We start from the raw sequence: 20,045 nt of genomic DNA, 5'->3' as shown, positions 1-20,045 counted from the left end.
GAATAAATTTTGTTTCTTTCTGTAATTGTTTCCCAAAAAGTTCACGTGCTCCCAAAACTAAAAACTCGATGCATTGTGGGAAGTATCGTAAAAAGAAACTACTTCTACAAAATGATTTTTAGAAGCTGAGTCAGCCATTGGAAAGAAAAGGAAAACGGACTCGATAGTTGTTACTACAAGCCATTCGCTTTTAGTCGAAAACGGATCAAGAATTATCCGAAAAATTACCGCTTGTTCCAGAAGACTAGCGGAAAAGTTCGATCGAGGACACCTGGGTATTGGAAATAATTTGGCCTGCCGAAAGAATGATAGGGACTTGGTGACCCCCTCCACCTTATCTTCCATTTGCGGCAATTGTCGGTAATGGGCAAATCGTCGTCCAAAACCTATTAACTGTGTTTCAGAGAGGGGCAGCAGTCCAAAACATTCAGTGGCGGATAGTTTCTGTGGATATAATTAGAAAACAAGTATTATTGGCTCTCTTGGCGACTGATGAGAGGACCATAATAATAACAATCATGGATTAGTTAATCTTCAGATAGTTCTCCCGTATTTTGCTTAACTTATTATTTTTTACTTTTCTTCTTTTTGAAGTCTTGCTTCATGATATTGATGGCGCCGAGCCAGGTGACAATGATGAAAATCAGTTACTGCGTGCCAATTTTCTCCTGTTTGAACCAAAGAGGTTTTGTGTTAAACAAAGAATGAAAATCCCATTCGTATTTAAAGTTGCTTTTTCAAAGTGTGCAATATTTTTTTTATTCAAAATATATCTGGTACTCTTGGTTTCAATAAATCCGAATGACCGCCCCGTTTGTTTTTCAAAATTACTTTTAGACTTTTGCAGAGGGAATGGTTAAAATTTGAACTCTATATTATAAAATTATACCTGGTTCTTTTGGTTTTAATAAACCAAACTCTTAAACGAAAGCCCTACCACGGGAGAAACTTTTCGTCGTGAATTCTTTTTCACCTTTATTACTAATTTAAAAGAAAGAAAAAGTGAGTTCAGCCAAACCTAGAGTAAGCCGTGGAGTTTCAATTGCTGGGGGGAAAAATTTCAAAATATCGAATTGAAAACAATATATTGGAAGAGAATTTCTCCATTGCATAATTCTAAGTTATCTTCTCATAATTTGTTTTCATTTTGATATTTTAAAAAATTCTTTTCAGTATTTGAAGTTCATGGCTTATCCTAGATTTGTCTGAACCCACTTTTTCTATACTTTAAATTTAAAATTAGTTATTTAGGGGAAAGAGAATTTGCGATGAAAGTTTCTTCCGTGTTATGGCATCTTCTTAACCTGCACAGGTTCCTTCATACATTTGTTTTCCACAAATTTTGCATAGCAATAGTTATCCTATTGCGAAAGTTATGCTTAATATGTACAAAGAAATTTAATAGGACAAATAGTTTTCATTTAATAGGAGTGCGGCGTAAACCAGGACCCATTCATTGTATTTTGATTGAATATATAAAATAATTCGTTCCGAATGATAAATTTTAGTTAAGCGTCGGAATAACTTAAAGAAAGGAAAGATTTATATAAAATTTCATTTGGTTCCATATTTTTGGTTATCCCCATTATATCAAATCGTTTCCTTCTGTCTTTGAAAAATTTTACTTTCTCCCTCTCTGTACACTTATCCATTTCTCTACGCCTCAGTAGACATGCTTTAGGAGTGTACGAATCATTGACCCATCTTGGTTTGCTCCGACTGACACACGCCAGTATTCCATCAGAAGTAGATATCAGCATTAAATTTATTTATTTTTTTTATCCTCTCCACTTTGAAGAGTCAACTTCTACTTGATAATTCTTGGATAAACTCCAGAGATTCTTTCTGGATTCCTAATTTTTTTCTTCCTCTCCTCCCTTCGCTTACCTTCTCTGAGAAGATCCTTTATGATGATAGCAATAGCTGGGGACATTTGGTGAAGACATGGTCTGTTAAGGGGAGAGTAAATATGCATTACTCAAACAAAACTTGACTTTTTCCCGAAGACGATGGCAAAAAATTTATTTTCATCTTGCACGCCTTTCCTTTTGTTCGATTTTTATTTTTGCATTTTAGAATTTAAAGTGAATTGTTTTTTTTTGGGGGGGGGGGAAATAGACAGTGTTTGAACTCTTGATGTTCAGAGTTGCTCTTAAGTGTTTTTCTTTTTACTCAGCTTCCTTTTTATTCCCTGAATTGCTCTCTTAATTTGAAATAGTTCTTTCTTTTTCTTTTTTTTTAAGCATTCTTATGGTTTTTTATTTTTATTATCTGATTTTTCTTTTTGTGAAAATATCGAAGCTGTGACTTTAAGCCTTAATATTCTCCATGGTTTTTCCTAGTGATGCTCTGTAAAAAAAATTATGTAACTTTTTTTAATATTTTATTTCTTACGATTTTATTCATCGAGAGTCTGTTACTGGTTTCATCAAGGAAAAGAAATTATAGACGCGTGTGCTTTTGGGGGACTTTTAACTTAGGAAGGTTAGCTACGACTTTGGTAAGCCATTTCGGCGACTCTCAATCTGCTGTACATTTGATCTGATTTTGCTTTGTTTTACTTTGTTTGAAATTTTTCATTTTATTTTCTTTAAATAAAGTATGTAGTTTAAGACCTTCCAGGTTGGAACTGCTCGATGGATCGCGGGGGTGGCGGCGGTCTTGCTGCTGTCGACCCGGTTTTAACTGAGTCTGCAGGGGATTTGGCGCTGCAGCCCTTCAGGTTTTGAACCAGTAGTTTGTTCCTTGGTTTTTGTCGGGTCTCCTTTACTCTCAATCGCGACTATAGTGCTCTATTTCTTGCATGACTCGGGACCTTGCCCGGTGTCCGCGTATTGCTTGGTCTTCGGCCTGGGCTAGATTCTGTCAAGGCGATGAGGCATCCAATACTTGACGTATGGGCCCATTGGCCTGGGACGCCGTATGGAATTCCTTAGGAAGGTTAGCGTGTCCCTTTAAAATATCATAATTGTCTCCTGACGTCTTTTCTATTTGTTCGACTAGACACTATTGAACCCTTAATTCTTTTTGCATGTTTGTAAATGATGGTTTTTTCGAAGTATTAAATGTATCTTTATTTCAGTGATTAGATCCAATTTCTCGCTTTTCCGTCTAGTACAAAATGATCTAAAATCTTCATCGTGGAATGGTGACAGTCAAGCCATTAAAGAAAGTCTTTATCATAAAAGATTAAACGTAGGGCGCCATACCACGGGAGAAACTTTTCGTCTCAAATTCTCTTTACATCCATTACTAATTTTAAAGAAAGAAGAAGTGAGTTCATCCAATCCTCGAATAAGCCCTAAAGTTTCAATTGCTGGGGAAAAAATTCCAATTGTGAAAATACAAACAAATTATTGGAAGAGAACTTCTCCATTACATAATCCTAAGTTACCTTCTCATAATTTGTTTTCCTTTTGATATTTTGAGAATTTATTTTCAATATTGAAACTTCATAGCTTGCTCTAAGTTTGCTTGAACTCATTTTTTATAAACTAGTTTTGAAAGAGAATTCGTGACGAAACGTTACTCTTGTGGTATAGCGTCCATTAGTCGTCATTCTTATTTCTGATTAAAAGATATTAATATATATATTTTTATCCTTATCTTTCCGTTAGTACATTAATTTATGAATTAGGTGGGACGTTAATAGCATGGAATTTTTCACTTCATCCATTAGGGATGTTTTGGTTTTATAATACAAAGGGAGACCAGATCGCCATTTTGGTTAACGTAGAACAGAACATAAGAATTAACAGATTTATGGCGAATTCGAATGTAGGAAACCTTATTTTTCAACTTGTTTTCCTGATGATATTATCCTTAAATATTTTATATATATATATATATATATATATATATATATATATATATATATATATATATATATATATATATATATATATATATATATCTGCGATAACACTTTTTTATCCCATTTGTCAAGACATTCCTATTTAAACAAAAGGGAGAGGGTAAAATTACTAAATAATCGTCCAGCAGACCGTAGCTTCATTACCGTCACCCATCTGTCAGTGGGGACACTATCCCGGAAAAGATTTGGCAGTGTAAGCCCGCAAATTACCTTGGACCGACGCAAACAACTTTCTTAGAACAACATTTCGAATAAAGCGGGCGGAACAAGTCTCTTCCGGAAACGAGAGATCTCCATGAAAAAAAAGTAAAAGAAAATCCGACGTCTTGAGTTTCTAGATTTCTCCAAATCAATTGGGATTTGTTGAGTTTGATTGGAGCTACCGAATGAGCTCTGTAAATCTTAGTCGAGAAATTCCCATAAGTCTTAATCGAAAAATTCTTATTTGAACTGAATTTTTAATGGTTACTCCTTTCTTTTTATATCTTGACTATTAATGTTAAAGCTTTCTCTGCGAAAAGTTAATCTGAAGTTAAACACTGTTTACACAACCTTAAGATGCTCCGTGGAACTTTTCTTTTACTTTTTTTTAATACTTTTCATTTTACAGGACAGAACCCGTTATCCGGAAAACCGAAAAACCTGAACGAAATTTAATAAATTTTCCCGCCATTTTTTTAAATTTTTTTTTTTCCCCCTCATAAGATTTTAGGATTTTTCTTTCTTTTTTGAACGATGTTTACCTTACCATCATTTTGGAAATAATCACTTCATCGTTTTTTCTTCTTTTTAAGATTATTTCCAAATATTTTTTTTTAGTTTGGTTTAACAATAAAAAAAAAAACGGTTTTTTGTAGCGATTCAGAAAACCGGAAAAATAAGTTATCCAGAATAGCGATGGTCCCGATCGTTCCGGATAATCGTTTCCCTAATGTATTTTATTTTTGTTTCGGATACAATTTTCAGCACAATTTACTTGTGTTAATATGCATTATTGTTTTATATTAAATATTTATGATGATAATTAAAACGACAGATATGTCCGTTATCAAGAATTCGAGAAATTTTCAATTACTTCATATTGTTGAAATCTTGGGTTTAAATTCAATTTCTACAATGTTAGTTATATCACATAAGCTCATCTTGATGCCCTAAAATCTTGTTTTATTCATATGAATGCTGATTCCCTTGTTACGACATTTGTTTCGGTCCATAACTCGTGGTAATGCATTTTAACCTAATTTACCCCGTTTTTCTTGTTCTGTTTTTCATCTTTTTACTCTCGGTCTCTGTGGTTTTTCTAGTTATGTTTCTCACCTTTATTATTTCATTTTTCGTTGGCAACTTAACGTTATTATTTCAAATCATTTTTGTTTCTTTTCATTCAGGTCTGGCAAATTTTGAAAACGATCGCCTAATGACACCTAATAATTTGCAATTAGCTCCTGTTGTTTTGGTATTTCTTAACTAGTAGTTAATTTATTGATAATTTCTCTTGAAAAGGTTGTTAAAAGAAGTTTTGTCAACCTGTAGCATTTTAATTATACCAAACCTTTTTCATTTCAGTGACCAAGTACATCCGTATCGGAATTGGTGACAAAAACGACAATCCCCCCTACTTCGAACAAGCTTCATACGAAGCAGAGGTCAACGAAGATGAGGACATACAGCATACTGTCATCACTGTGACAGCTAGAGATAAAGATGAATGTAAGTCTTTTTTTTATATAATGAAAATCTCTAATCAATCATCTTATATTTAAAGTTTGGATGAATTTGCACAATTTTATGAAAAGCTTGATGTAGTTCATATGCCAAGGCAAAGAATGGTATTCCTAAAATATTCTCTTTTTTTTTGCATAACTACAAAACGCATTTACATTAATAATAATCAGAATGGGTGACTATAATCGCCTTCTGTGTTATTACCTTAGCTATGGATTAAATTTCGAATGGCTCTGTCCATTTTGATGATCTGGGGGAGCTACAGAGAATGCTTTAGTTTAATCGGAATTAATTAAGACGTTGTATAGCCTCTTCCAATGAGCAATGGAGTATCAAGACCGAGATTCCTCTCATACCTTAAATTATTCCGAGCTATTTCTCAAGCACAGCTCAATTTTTTTTTATTATTTAAAGGTGATAAGAGTGCTATTTGACTCGTTTTTCGAAATGAAACCAAAAAATAAATAAAGATGGTTCATTTATTATGGTATACTCATCAAAAATTATTTTTATCTATAATACCATGAACCTAATTAAGTTCATTAGCCTGTAATGATTGAAGATAAGTATTTACTAAAATAAAGTGAAAAAAAAAATCTAAAATATTAGCATGAAGATTCAACACAGAAATTGAAATGCTGAGACTAAACAAATAAATAAATGAGGAAAACAGAGAAATTAGGAGCAAACAAAATATTATATTAATACTTATCTAAAAATTATAAAGTTTTAAATGAAAACAATTCTGAAAGAGCAAAAAATATTGTTTTGTTATTAAACAATTATACTGTCAGTACATGAATGCCAAGCGTAGCACTATATATAAATTTGAAATTTCAACATTTAAATTTAAAACAAAATTGTGCCAGACACTTTCATGGACTTAATTCTACATCATTTAATTATTATCGCCTTTTATAATAATTTAAATAAATATTTTATGAAAGTTACGTCACTATAACAACCGTTATCTTGATATAGGGATAGAATAAAGGAAGAGAGAAAAGAAGGAATGAATTAGTCAGTTCGCGAATAAATGAAGAAAAGTAAAATAGGTTAACAATTTAAGGTACTGCAGTCGATGTCCATAAATTTTATTTTTTCTTTGAAGGAGACATAATAAGTTTTTTCTTGTAGTTAATTAAAAAAATTTATGCCGCGTTTGAATGATCAGATTAGTTCTGGTGGCAGAAAGTGCCCTAAATTCGAGCTATTTCTGTTTTGTTTTTATTTGCTGTAGGAATGCTGGTGTCACAAAAACCAAAAATGTAGATATCTATTGAAAAGGATTCAAAGATTTTTCTTCTTTTTTATCTTTATTTATATCAAAATAATGAACACAAAAAAATCAACTAGTGTGGTCTTAGAAATTCATCAAGCAAATTGAAAATTGCTCTAAATATCAATTATTATCCATTCAAAACGTGGCATTTGTACCTATCATCACATCTAAATCATTATCAAATCTCATATTATAATTTAAACTAATCAATATACTTCAATTTATTAACAAACTTAAAAACTTTCTAGAATAGAACTTGCTGGAAATTTATCTAACGGACATTTCCGTTATCACGGAAATTCAGACGATCCGTTTTGGAGCTCTGCTTCATAAATGCGCTCATTCTAGAAGGATTTAAAGCGTAAGACCAGAAGATATTATAATTAGCATATAGCTTGCATAGAGGAATAAGATAAAAGGTTTTAGAATAGAAACTAATGTAACAAAAGCGTAAATGCTTAATTGAGTAATGGGTAAAACAGAAGAAGTAGAAAGTGAAAAATGGTATTAAACAATGTGTGGCATTATATTATGAAGTTTTCATAAGTTTTCTGATGTACCACAGCTTCAAAGATCAAGTAGTAAAAGGTTTAATTTATTTGTTTATTGTTTTTAAAATGCAACAGCAGTTTTAGTGAAAAACATAATAATGATTATACGATTGATAAACTAGATGTTCTTTACTGCGTTTTGATATGCATTCAAAAATGCTCCAAGTTATAAAATAAAATAAAAGAAAGAATAAAGTGAGTTTTATTTCTTTCTCATGCAGCTATAATAAGACTTCTCGGCCTCAATTTGAGATCAACCCTAAGTTACATTTATCATAAAATATTTATCTTTATCATATATAGAACTATCAGCTTATTTATTGGAGCGATAAATATTCACTATTTAAGAAACGGAGGAAAACCATTTTTCGGTATCGGTTTATCAGTTCATTTTATTTTAATATGAATACATATTTTAAAATATTCAGAAAATAAGTTTTTGCTTCTTAATAGTTATTCTGCTTTTTAAACGTTAAATCATATGTACTATTTTTAAGTAGAAAGAGTTGGACACTATAATTGCTTTGAATTTATTTCACCAAGTCTAGAAAAATACTTGTGATTATTATCACTGAAAAATTAGTTTCGTCACTAAAATGAAGCAATCGATAAAAATGCACTAGAGGGTATACTAGAAGCACATAGAAGAAAAAATTATTTCCGGGCGTAAAAAAGAAAATTTTCGTTAAAAAAAAAAAAAAAAAAATGATGGTAGGAAAAAAAAATCTCAATTCATGATTGCGAATCGTAGTTTTCTGACGAAATTGATTTTTCCTTCCTATAAAAGAGAATTTCAATTATTTATGACTGGAGGGCGCTCATATCTTTTGAAAAGACTGTAGAAAGCGTGTTGTGAGTATAGCCTTTTAATTTATTCGAAGTCTCTCGGTGCGTATGAATACTTAGAGTCGAATGGTTTTTCTCCACCTTATACGAGTGAAATAGAAAGATTTAAACTCTTGATACAAAAATCTTTTCGTGAGTCATGTTCATATTGCTTTAGATATCGTTTTTGTTGTAAAACTTAAACGGAAAATTTTAAAAAATTTAAAGAAATTATGTTTTCAGCGCGTTACTTTTTCGTTACTAAGTTCAAAGGTTTTTTTTTTTTTCTTTACGTTAATTTGAATGTAAGTTATCGACTAAATGTATGGATCAATTAAATTTTGAGATTTTAAAATTTTGTGCTTTTAATGTTATGTTTTTTTTTTTTTTTTTTTTTTTTTTTTTTTTTTTTTTTTGAAAATAAGTGCTTTTTTTTCTTACATTTACCAGATAAATGTATCTTCAAAGGAATTACTTATCCGCCAAAAATTTTCTTTTCAAATCTAAAATTCAGCAGTCTGTGTAGAAGAAATGTGGTTCCGTTAACATGGTTTTTTGAAGCTTTTTCGCCATGGAAAATTAAAAAAAGCCATAGTTTAAGTGCACTTAGAGCAAAACTATAATTTTAAGCTATAGATGTCATCTTGCTTTAAAGAATTATCTGGGTTTTTTTTTTAGAACGGATTTAAAGTTATTATTTTTAAAAAAAAATTGCTCATTTGGTGATATTTTCCCCCCTGGATAAAAATTATGAACTCAATGCATATTCCCATATTTTGCAAATTTTTATGATTCCAGATAATGAAGCATTGGATGAAGTTTCTTAAATATTAAAAAATTAGACCACAAATGTGTGGCTTTTCTCCATGTTTTTTTTGCCCCTTGAAGACGCGTGCTTATAGGCTTAACTTAACCTAACGGTCACAAATAACTGTTGCAAACACGCATCAATTATGAAGACAGCATATTCTCAAAAAAGCATCATTTGATGCGACTACAGAGCCTTCGAAGAACGGACTTAACGACTCTTTCGTAAATTATTTATTCGCAAAAAGTGTCCCTCACAAATTGTTTTCTTGTAAAAAATGGACTCTTCACAAAATAGTTTACCTTAAAAGCGAAGCATTCACTCTATATTTTGCCTTAAAAAACGGAATTTTCCCAAAATATTTTAAATCAAAAACTTACTCTACTCAATATGTTTCATTTTAAAATGGATGGATCCTGTACAAATTTCTTTCCTTCTGAAAAAACGTGCTCTTATTCGCAAACTTATGAACAAATTTTTCACAAATTCATAAAAATCTAAGTTTTTTTTTTTTTTTTGCACAAGAACCATTAAATTTTGAGGCTTTGTTTTCCCATCAAATACTGACAAATTCAAAACTTAAAACGGTTTTATTTAATTATTTATTATAAAAAGCGAAGTACACAATTTCCGTTTGCCAACACCTTGAAATTTCACTTTATGTGGAATGATGCTGTTCGAATAGTTATATGTAGCAAATTTAAATGTTTAAAGTTTGATTTAGACTTTTTAACTCCTGTCTCATTTAGTTCTACTTAGAAAATAATAAATGAAGACAGCGCTACAAATTAGGGAAAATGTAGTTGCAAGAAAAGTTGGGAAGATTCATTATAACCTAGATACAGTTATGTGATAGTTAAAGTGCTAATTTTTTTTTCCTTTCTTAGAAAGCAACAAAGTTAATGGAAAAATCAATAACAGCATTTTCTTCACGGGTTTAAGAAGAAGCGCAGACACTAAAGTACAAAATAGTTAAACTTTAGCAAAATATTACAGCGTACAATTAAATTTTGGATATGGTTTGTTGTGTGAGGTAAAAATATTTTATCTCGTATTAGATTGCAAGAAGAGTTTTTCAAAAGCACTTTTTGAAATGATTTTTATAAGTCTGCTCCATCCCCTTTTCTTTTCCCCATCATAATATTCTATCTTAGAATTTTACTTGTTATTTATTTCCTGCAACAATAACACTTTTTTTTAAAGCTTTTATCTTTTAATGTAGATTACTTTTGGCGTAGTGTTCATAAAATTTAAATGCTAGAGCAGATTCGCCATCTTGAAAAGTTAGAAATCGCTCTCCTGAAAAACTTGATTTTTTGAGTTACCTACTACGGTTTAGTTTCAAAGCAACGATTTGTCCTCAAACACGTAAGAATGTGCAAAAATAAAAAAGCAGCAACTTGTTTAGTGGACTGCCACTTTTTATGATAGAATTCCATCCCTGAAAATCGAATCGAAAGCATTCTATGATAGATATTTTCCAAATTTTATTGCAAACCTAAATATTTTCATGCACATGACATTTTAAATAATCTCCTCATTTCCTAAACGCTGTTTAAGTAAGTCTTTATTATCATTTTTTATTGAGACTTCTTTATTCATTTTATTTTGAGGTTATTGTACATTGTAAAAGTTTCCTTTTAATATTCCACCATGCATTTTTGCAAAACACGAATGATAAACTTATTCGTGGAAAGTTAGGTTGCTGTAAAACGAATATAACTCACTGCAGCAAAATGAATTGAATGCCTTTAAGTGAATGCAAATTAATATCGTAAAATGAATGCAAATTAATGTCGTAAAATGAATATCGTCATTTATTGAAAATGCTCTAAGGAATTCATTTTACAATTGTGCATTGTGCTAATCGATATGGCATATCGTTAAAGATTTAAATACGAGGAGTGAAGTATTGAATTCTACTCAAGATTTGAGATCTGAAAACATCTCCTTAGATAAATTGAATAAATTACCTTCAAAATATATTTGAAACGCTATCTGATATCATATTTGACATTACTTACGTTCTTGCTAGTGGATTATTTATAGTTCTGGAAGACGATTTTGTCCTTTTTAAAGAATGACCGGCCTTAGCCAGAAAAAGATGCTCGATTTCCGGAAGGCAAAACCACTCCCCCACCGAATTTCCTCTGTTACTCCTTTATTTTGTTAGTTTTTTTTGCCTCCCTCTAACAAATGACCGCGAATGGTTGCGGGTACCAAGACATATTTCTTGAAGCGAAGAAACATTTCTCTGTACAACAAAGATGAAGTAGGAAAAAAAAGATAAGACCCTGTGACGAACATCTATTTTCTTTCGGCTCCTGATAGAAACACTTGATCTTTCCCTTTGGGTCTAGACCAGATAATGAAGTATTCTTGTGTTTTATTTAAGAATAAAATAAGCGTTATACAAATGGGGCTTTTAAGCATATTAAACGAAATAAATTGTTTTAGGTAGTAAAATTGTTTTTTTCTTTTTTATGAAAATATTCCGTGTGCTTTCATGTCGAAGCCCCCTAATGTGTATGATAATTTGTTTTTTTGCTCCCGCTGCGCCGAATCGAGCCATTAAAATTAAATTAGGTTGCTGCTGAATTTAAATTTGCTCTTTGGAATTCTTGGTTAATATTGAACAAAGTGCTTTGAAGTTAGGTATATCTTTACCAGTGATTGATTCATTTAAATAGTAATATATTTTGTTTATAATATTTTGTCTTTTTTCGACTCAAATTCCTTTCCTTTTTTTATGTTGTCGTTTTTCTTTTTAAATATGTTAGATAGTTAATTCTTCGAAATCTACATGAAAGTCTTAACTATAAACATTCCTGAAAAAGGCTTTTTAAAAAAGATGACGTTTGTATGCGTGAAGAAGGGTGTATTACACGTATGAATAAATATATTAATCGAATTTTTTATCGGTATTTTATCATTAAAATTTATGTCTAATAGTTGCCTTCTTACCTTAATTAACAAAGTATAAAATTAATATTAGGTTAAGTACAGTGGATCTAATGTGAACATGGTGCGTAGCGTTTTTAAAAAGTGCTTAAAGGTGCTTATTTTCGATTTTAAAAGCCCTTAAATGTGCTTTTTTCATGGGGTGTTAAGTGCGTAATTTTCCCTTTTCGAAGATTAGATTTTTTTTTCCTTCACTATGTGGATTTTCGCAAATTAGGCAAATTATGATTTCGCATATTAGTTGAAAGCGTGGTTTTCACATTGTTCTATTCAACTTTTTCACAATTCATTCAACCACAATCTGTTTTGGCGCCCCGTCGGTTCATAGCGTACGAAACCGCTAATCATTTTATATGTTTGATGAAATACTTGCGAGACCATATATACGTCTACTGACCTGGGTTCGGTGAGATTCTTGCACTCTCATGTACAACTCTGCTGCATTTTGCAAGGTATTCTAAATTCCAGGCTTCATTTTCCAGCTTCTGAAATCGAACCAAAAAATCTCTCATTTTTTTAAGGTGGCTAATATAATCAAGAAGAGAGTTCTTTGTCAGAAACTGATTATTTTATCATGTCTTTGAAAATTATTTTGCATTTTGTTAATGTATATAGTGCTTAAGAATGATTTTTGAGTGCTTGAAAAGTACTTAAAAGGTGCTTATTTTTTTTGAAAGATTTGGCTGCGCACACTGGTGAATTATATTTATATGGTGAAAAATTTCTTTGTAATTCATGACAATTTCAAAGGTGCATTTGGAAACAAATTGTGAAAGTCCGGAGCATTCAGTCTAAAATTGTAATAATATTGATTTGCTAAAAAGCATTATTATTTCATTTATTTGTTTAAAAATAAGTCCCACTTATATATGTTTGAGAAGAACAAATCGTTCATCACATTACTTAAATATCAAAGCTAAGAGTATGTGGTTAATTATTTTATTTGAAAGACGTTCAAATTAAAATCTCTAAAGTCAAACATTATCTTGTTTCTGAATTTGTTACTTTTCCCAGTAACTTTTACCCGCAATTAGAATTTAGAGTAGTTAGTCTTAATGCTCGTTAAATGTCATTTCCGCAAGTTAAATGATTCAAATGGGGCTAATGGTGAAGTATTACATTAGTTGCTTAATTATTCGTATTGTGCAACTTATTTACAAGTCGTCTAATTAAGTAAAGTTTTTAAGTAATCACGTTTCTTTTCAATAATCTAATAATAGAAAGTCATATATTTTAAAAAGAAACAGAAGTGATTAGTGATTTCTAATTACTTTTTCTTCTCATTCACACCCTGACAAGTCTTGAAAATGGGCGTCTGTTATCGAGCGCTTGAAACATGTCGACTGCTATTTCCAATTTGTATATTTTTTTTTGAAGCGGATGAAGTTTTAAGTAATATTTGTATTGCTAACAAATTTCTATGAAAATTAAAATTGGTATTTGTAAGTTACGTTTTCTATTTTCATAATTCAATTTATCTAAAGTTAGTAAAAACTTCCATAATTAAGCTGTAAACCTCTCTTCACACATGAGCTTATCTGTAATCTGGGATACCTCTTAGGCAGAATCATTAGCATCGTTTTTTCCGGAAAATACGACATCACGAGGTAAAAGATAAAGTCTCATGAACTGAACTTCACTCTCGTCTAAGAAACAGATCGCATCATTAGTAGTTTGAAGGGAAGGGTTCAGTTTCCCGGATCGAAAATAAGATGTCAGAGCACTTGTGTGATTTTTTTTCTTCCCTCTCTCTTTCCAAACATCCCTTCACTTTCGCTCGTGAGTGATAATGATGGAGAGAAGCTGCGTGTCGCGTGCTTAGCGTCCCACACTGGAATGTTGATGCGATTCTCGATCTTTTGCAAACTCTCCTCATCGTCTTTTACCGTCCCATTGTTTTAGGTTGAAATAAAAGAAAGAAAAATCTGCTGTTTGTTGGAGGAGATATCTGTAGTCTGATAAAATCGTAAAGTAGTTAATCGAGGGGACGATAACGTGCTTTATTTCGTACGTGCGGAATGCTTGTTTTCAGATTATATTTCCTAAGCGTTTTCTTGCAATCACTCGAAACTTTGTTTTGTAACCTTTTTTTCCCCCCCGGAATGTTAAGTCGAGCTCAAATAGCTAGCATCGGCACCGAATTTTAATCCAGTTAACTGGAGTCTTTTTCCTTCGTGTTATATACAGTGTTGATTTTTTTTTACAATTAATATTAGTTTATATAAGTGAATACGGATAATTAAGGGGGATTTCATACGGATTTTTCTTTTTTCCCTTATGTTACATGCAGCACATGGTATATTTTAGTTTATAACCGTCCTTGAACAGCCAACTTAATTTTGAGTTTACGACTACTAGTGTTCAACTCCGTGGCCTTGTCATTTTGAACCCAGTCCAGAAGACAAGAGAACACCTGGATGAAGTGTATAGAGAAATTTGTCTTCGTGGTAAACTTTTTGATGGAACTAACTCTCATTTGCTTTGCATGGAGTGGGAAACCACGAAAACCTCCCACGGTTAGCCTAACAACAAGGGAACTCTGAGCCATGATCCGTCTACCACTGAGGATATTTTACGCCTTCACTGTGCGAGCGGGGCGCAGAATTCATATCGACCAGCCATCGCTGAAAATCCATTTTTGCTTATCTGTTTATTTATAATTTAGAGCTACGTATTCAAAGGGATTTTTAAAATTGGCTCATAGTAATGCGTATAAAGGTCGGTTATATTTATAATCGTAATAAATCATTTAATTTTAAACATTGTTTAACTTATAAAACTTTTGAAAGCGATGAATGGTTAAACCCTTTGCTTGTAACCGCTGTATGCTATGCAATTCTGAGTACTGTAAGAAAATGACATTGAATATTATTTTAAATTTTTGACATTTTTCTTATATACATTCCTTTTTATCGAATTACAGCGATTTTGAATTTTCTTTTATCTATTTTTTCCGATAAATTAATGGCGCGATACCAATCCTGATTCCAGCTTCCATTTCTCCGTATGTTCGGAAATGCAATCGAATTTATTTGCCAAAAAAAAAACTTAACTTTCTCATCTTTTACTTTTTAAATAGCTTTTGCCTTAAAAAAAAAAATTGTGGACAGGAAAGGTCAGTGGCGTGAAGATAAAAAGAGAGAATTGAAAAAGGAATAGATAAGAAGTCGATTTAGGGACATTGATTCTGCTTTTGGATAACGATCTGTATCGATCACATACACCCCCCTTTCTCGTTGCACCAGCTGGGATATATATATTCTTAAAAGGCCAGGCATTTCGATGGAACAAAATGGCCCGTAATGATATCGCCAGTAGTTGACAGAGGAATAAAAGAGATTCACAGGCGAATCTTGTTATGTCCCCAACCCCTCGTCATCTGACTTGTAACGACTCCAAAGAAGTCTTCTTGCAAAGCTTGCTTCAGACGTGGAAAGAAAAAACATTGAATTTTTAGATATCAGTTTTTTTTTCCCGCTATCTCGTCCTCATAAAATCAAAAATGGACAGAGATATCAATATATTTTTTCCCCTTCCTGCTGATGTCCATTTCAAGGGCTTCGTTTTATGGTGTTATGTTCTATATTTTATCTGCTATAGTAATCGTTACTACTGGTAAAGGCTGTACGTGCACCGACTCTGGATATTAGTTGTTTTCCATTTTATGCTAACTATTACATTGGTTATTTTATGTTTACGTGTATTTCGTAACAGTTTTCAAATGTATCACAGATAAGTAAGAATTCGATGATGCAGTTAACGGAAGACGCTATATCTTTATGATCGTGTTATGTCCACGTACGCTTTATCTCTGTTAGCTTATGTGTTCACTATAAAGTTAAGTATTTATTCTTTATCGGTGAACAATCGATTTGTATAACTATATTTAGAAAACTTTTGTATTAATAATTTTATTTTTTAAAACCAATCCAACATGAATACATTGAATGCAGGAAAACATTCTAACTTCTACGGACTAGGAAATATTTTTCCTAGTGATAGCAAGGTTAATATATGTATATTTCAAATAGAATTAAAAGAACTATTAACACAAAACTGAAACTAAATTCGGACAAAAACTAAATTCGACCTCTAAACACAATTAATTTAAGCAAATACATATAAGGTCTTACAGATCAGAGATCCCCAACCCCCGGGCAGCGAAGAGCAACCCTAAGACATTAAATTATTTCCATTTTAGTTACTACGATGTATTTTTCTCTCGGTTGTACGACTTTCTATGGACTAAAGGTTAACTAGGATATAACTTAATCTGAGATAACCTTAAAACTGGGATTCGTCACCTAAATTGCACGTAATTGTATTTTGTTTTAAAGGCATATTTAAATACAATTAAATTAAAATTATTAAATCAAAACCATTTAAAATATAGACAATCAACGTCCATGCCTCTCTTTCTTCTGGTCGCGTCACTGTAAAATTATCAAACGATGGCCGGTCCGTGGCCATGAAAATGTTAAGAAGCGCTGGTAAAGACGAATGCCTAAGTTCTAAGAGATTTTTGTAAAAATTCTATTTGTTACAAAAAATTCTGCTTTAATTGACTACCACCGATGGAAAAAAAATTTGCAACAGCCTCATATAGTTGGAGACTCTTTCATAGAAGATTTTGAAGTGCCACATTTTTGCATTTGTGCTAAATTGCAAAAAGGTTTGGACTTTAAAAATTACTTAAGCCACTCTTCACAATTTCTCTACTACAGATCATTTCCCAAAAAGTCAGGAATGACCCTAGTTTTTCAAAATATTATAAATCACAAAATATGATACTCTTAATTTCGGGAGAAAAAAAAACATTTAAAACTTGTTTGTTTTCCAAACAGCCATTAAAGTGATTAAATACAAAATGTAAGAAAAGAAAACTTTAATTAATTCGAATTGTTTTTTGTTTGTTTTTTTTTTTTTTTTTTTTTTTTGTTTCACTCTTAAAATAATTCATTTTAAAACAAGCATAAATAAAACTATTCCAGTAAAACTTTATCTTCTAATCAGAATGAACACTAAGTGTGTTTTACTTTTTAATTCTCATGTACAGATTACAATTTTATAAGTTTCTAATAATTTTGCAAGTTAAAAATTTTTATCTCTTATTCAACTGTTGTCTCTGAAGGCTTATATCGTGAAATCAAGCCCTCCTTTGTTTCACTTAACGCTTCGGCTAAATTATTCTGTCCTTCATCCAGAAATCTGTTGTTTCAAGTTTTTATCCCCAAAAGGTTATAAAAGGGATAAATTTCATTTTGTAAGGAGTGTTCTTCGTCTCATGATAACGTTGGAAAGTCATGTTAGAATATTATACAGTTCGGTAGTTTCCGAGATTAAATCATTTTTCTCTCTTTCTCGGTTCTAAATTAAAGCAGGCTCACGAATTTTGCGAAGTATATCTGTACGCTTGAGGAAGCAAGTTTAATTATTTTTAACAATATTTACGAGCTCATCTTTTTTTTTTCTTTCTCTAGTTGTAACAACAACAAAAAATAATTTTCTCGGTTAAATTTTTTTTTATATATAAATGTAGCTTTTTTAATGAAGAATTTTTAAAATATATTGAATTAACTTCCCTCTTTTCTATATTTAAAATGTGCGAGTATGAGATTGATTAAAATAACTAATTGGTGCGAATTACTATTGCATTTTAACTTAATAAAACCCTAGCATTATATAATGACAGTAAATGCGATTTTTACTTTAAGATATTTAGCTTAAAAGATAGTTAACTCAAAAATGCGATAAAATATTTAATATATATAAAAGCACAAAGAAGAATTATAAAATAAAGCAAAATAGGAAAAAAAATTAATGGGAAAACGTTACGTAAAGGTTTTCATCAGGACGCATTCCTTTACGATGGTAAATGGGATATTTCCAAATTAAGAATAATTATCCTAAGATAAAAATTACTCTTTATAATGCATCCTATATATATTTTTTTTTCCTTTAATGGAATTTATTTTGTTATGGATGTATTATTATAATGTATCAGGGCTCCCACGACCTGGAAGGAAAAAAAATGAGCGGTAGCTAAAATTCTTTAAGACTTCTGAAATTTATCTTTCATTTGTGAATCACAAAGTTATTCCTAAATTACGATGTTAAAAACACATGTAGATATATATTTATTTTGCTACCATTTTTAAAAAAATTTCCAGACCTACAAATTTCGAGCTTTTCTAATTTTTATTGAAATAAATCCATTTAATTATCTTTGTTTTTAATGTTTAAATGATAGTTTAATTTTTATAAAGTTTTACAAAGTAGTATTTTTGACATTTTTAAGCTTTTTCTTTTATGCCCTTCACTGTGATTAAAAATTTAAAGGTCTATTTATTTTCCTAAACTTACCATCTGGTTATTCCAAATTAATTATCTTTTAAAGGTGACATTTCTTTTCTTCTAATTTATTTCATTTTTCTTCCTTCAAGCTTTCCCCTAGCTAATTTAATTTAACGGAAAATATGCGGAAGAAAAATAAGACATGTCATTTTTCATGTTTCTGTCATTTCTCAAAAAGAAAAAGAAAAAAAAATTTTTAAGTTTACTACGTTTTTCACACCTGTAAGAAAATTTAAATGGCATCTTAAGAAAAGTGCTAGCAGATTTCATCTTGAGGTTACAGCTTTTTACGTAATTAATAGCTTTAACGTTAACAGCCATGAAGTAAACATTTCAAGCTTCAATGAAGTTAATCGTTAGATAAATGGATTTATGCTCATGATATAGTTGGAGAAGTTTTATAATGCTTTTTCTCGTTAAAATGTTTTATTATTTTCAAAAATTCTTCTAATTTTTGTTCTCATGAATTATTTTTCATTCATAAAATAAACATGTTATATAAGCATTGTGTAATAAACAAAGTTTAAATCACATTTATTTGATTTCAGTTAGTTATGTTCAGACTGTTATGAATAGCATTTGTTTCGTACAAAAGAAATTAAAAAAATTGTTAAGCAATGCTAATTTCAATTGAAGTGACCTTCTTAATATTTTGCTTATGTTAGCGTACTCTAGCTTTCGATTTTTCTTTACATAACGAATAATTTTAGTCTCAAATAAAAAGGGTAAGTTTAATTTCAAACCAAGAAAAGCCTTTGGTTGACAATATTTGGGAAGGTGGAGTTATTAAAAAAATGTGTTTGTTCTATAATGTACTTTTAAAAAGGAACATTTAATTTACAATATAAAAATACACTAACTCACAAAAGTTTTCTAATACCTTTTTTTCACAAAAGTTTTCTAATACCTTTTTTTCACAAAAGTTTTCTAATACCTTTTTTATTAATTTTAAGTATGTCACTCATTTTTTAAAAATTTAAAATCCAGTTTTTCAATTAACGAGTAACTTAATCTCAACTACATTATAATTTCATAAGCTGATTAACAAATTTTTAAAATGAATGAATCAGTAATATCTTGTTTTTTTTTTTAAGTTAATGTGAATGTTTTGAGAGAGCACGATTAATCTATTAACAACTTTTTCCCAAATTCCAAACTTTCTTCGACTGTGAAACCTCAATCCTTATCTTGGCGGGTACCCCGAGATTTATGAATAAATTTTATTTGCAATTAGAAAATATGTACGCATCTAAATTTTATTAATTTTGAAAATTTTTAGTAAATGATTGAAAAATGAAATTTTTTCATGATATCGTTTAATCACTATTAATATAAAATTTGGGTTTTATGTCAAACAGTTCAGTTCACAGGTCTGATGCGGCATATAGTCGAGTTGTTAATTTGATTTTAGTGCAAACATTAACTGAAAATGAATGAGCTAAGGTACGTTTTCCGTTAAAATAAAAACGAAAACTGAAATAATCATTGAGGAATGATTATCGGAGAAGCATCCGTATACTTCTCCATTGTTGAATTTAATTATTTTATTTGATGCGAAATACTAATGTAATTTTTTGTATCATTTTCGTAATTCATTCTTTATATTGTTATTAGAAAAAAACATCGTTTAGAATTTTCTTCATTCGCAAACATTTTTATCAAATA

At 30.7% G+C, this 20,045-nt stretch overlaps 1 protein-coding gene across 2 annotated transcripts in view; it reads left to right on the top strand.

Moving 5' to 3' along the window:
- The window catches only part of LOC107450889 (neural-cadherin-like), a 301,833-nt gene that overhangs the window by 198,959 nt on the left and 82,829 nt on the right, over positions 1-20,045 (top strand). For both annotated transcript variants that reach the window (XM_016066818.4, NM_001323824.1), the window contains 1 exon segment: positions 5,441-5,584. In XM_016066818.4, coding sequence (XP_015922304.1) covers positions 5,441-5,584 — 144 coding nt within the window.

Source organism: Parasteatoda tepidariorum, chromosome 3, assembly GCF_982258835.1.
Source record: "Parasteatoda tepidariorum strain Cologne lab strain chromosome 3, Ptep-v5.0, whole genome shotgun sequence".
Taxonomy (NCBI): Eukaryota; Metazoa; Arthropoda; class Arachnida; order Araneae; family Theridiidae; genus Parasteatoda; species Parasteatoda tepidariorum.
This window is presented reverse-complemented; position numbering and strand designations above follow the sequence as displayed.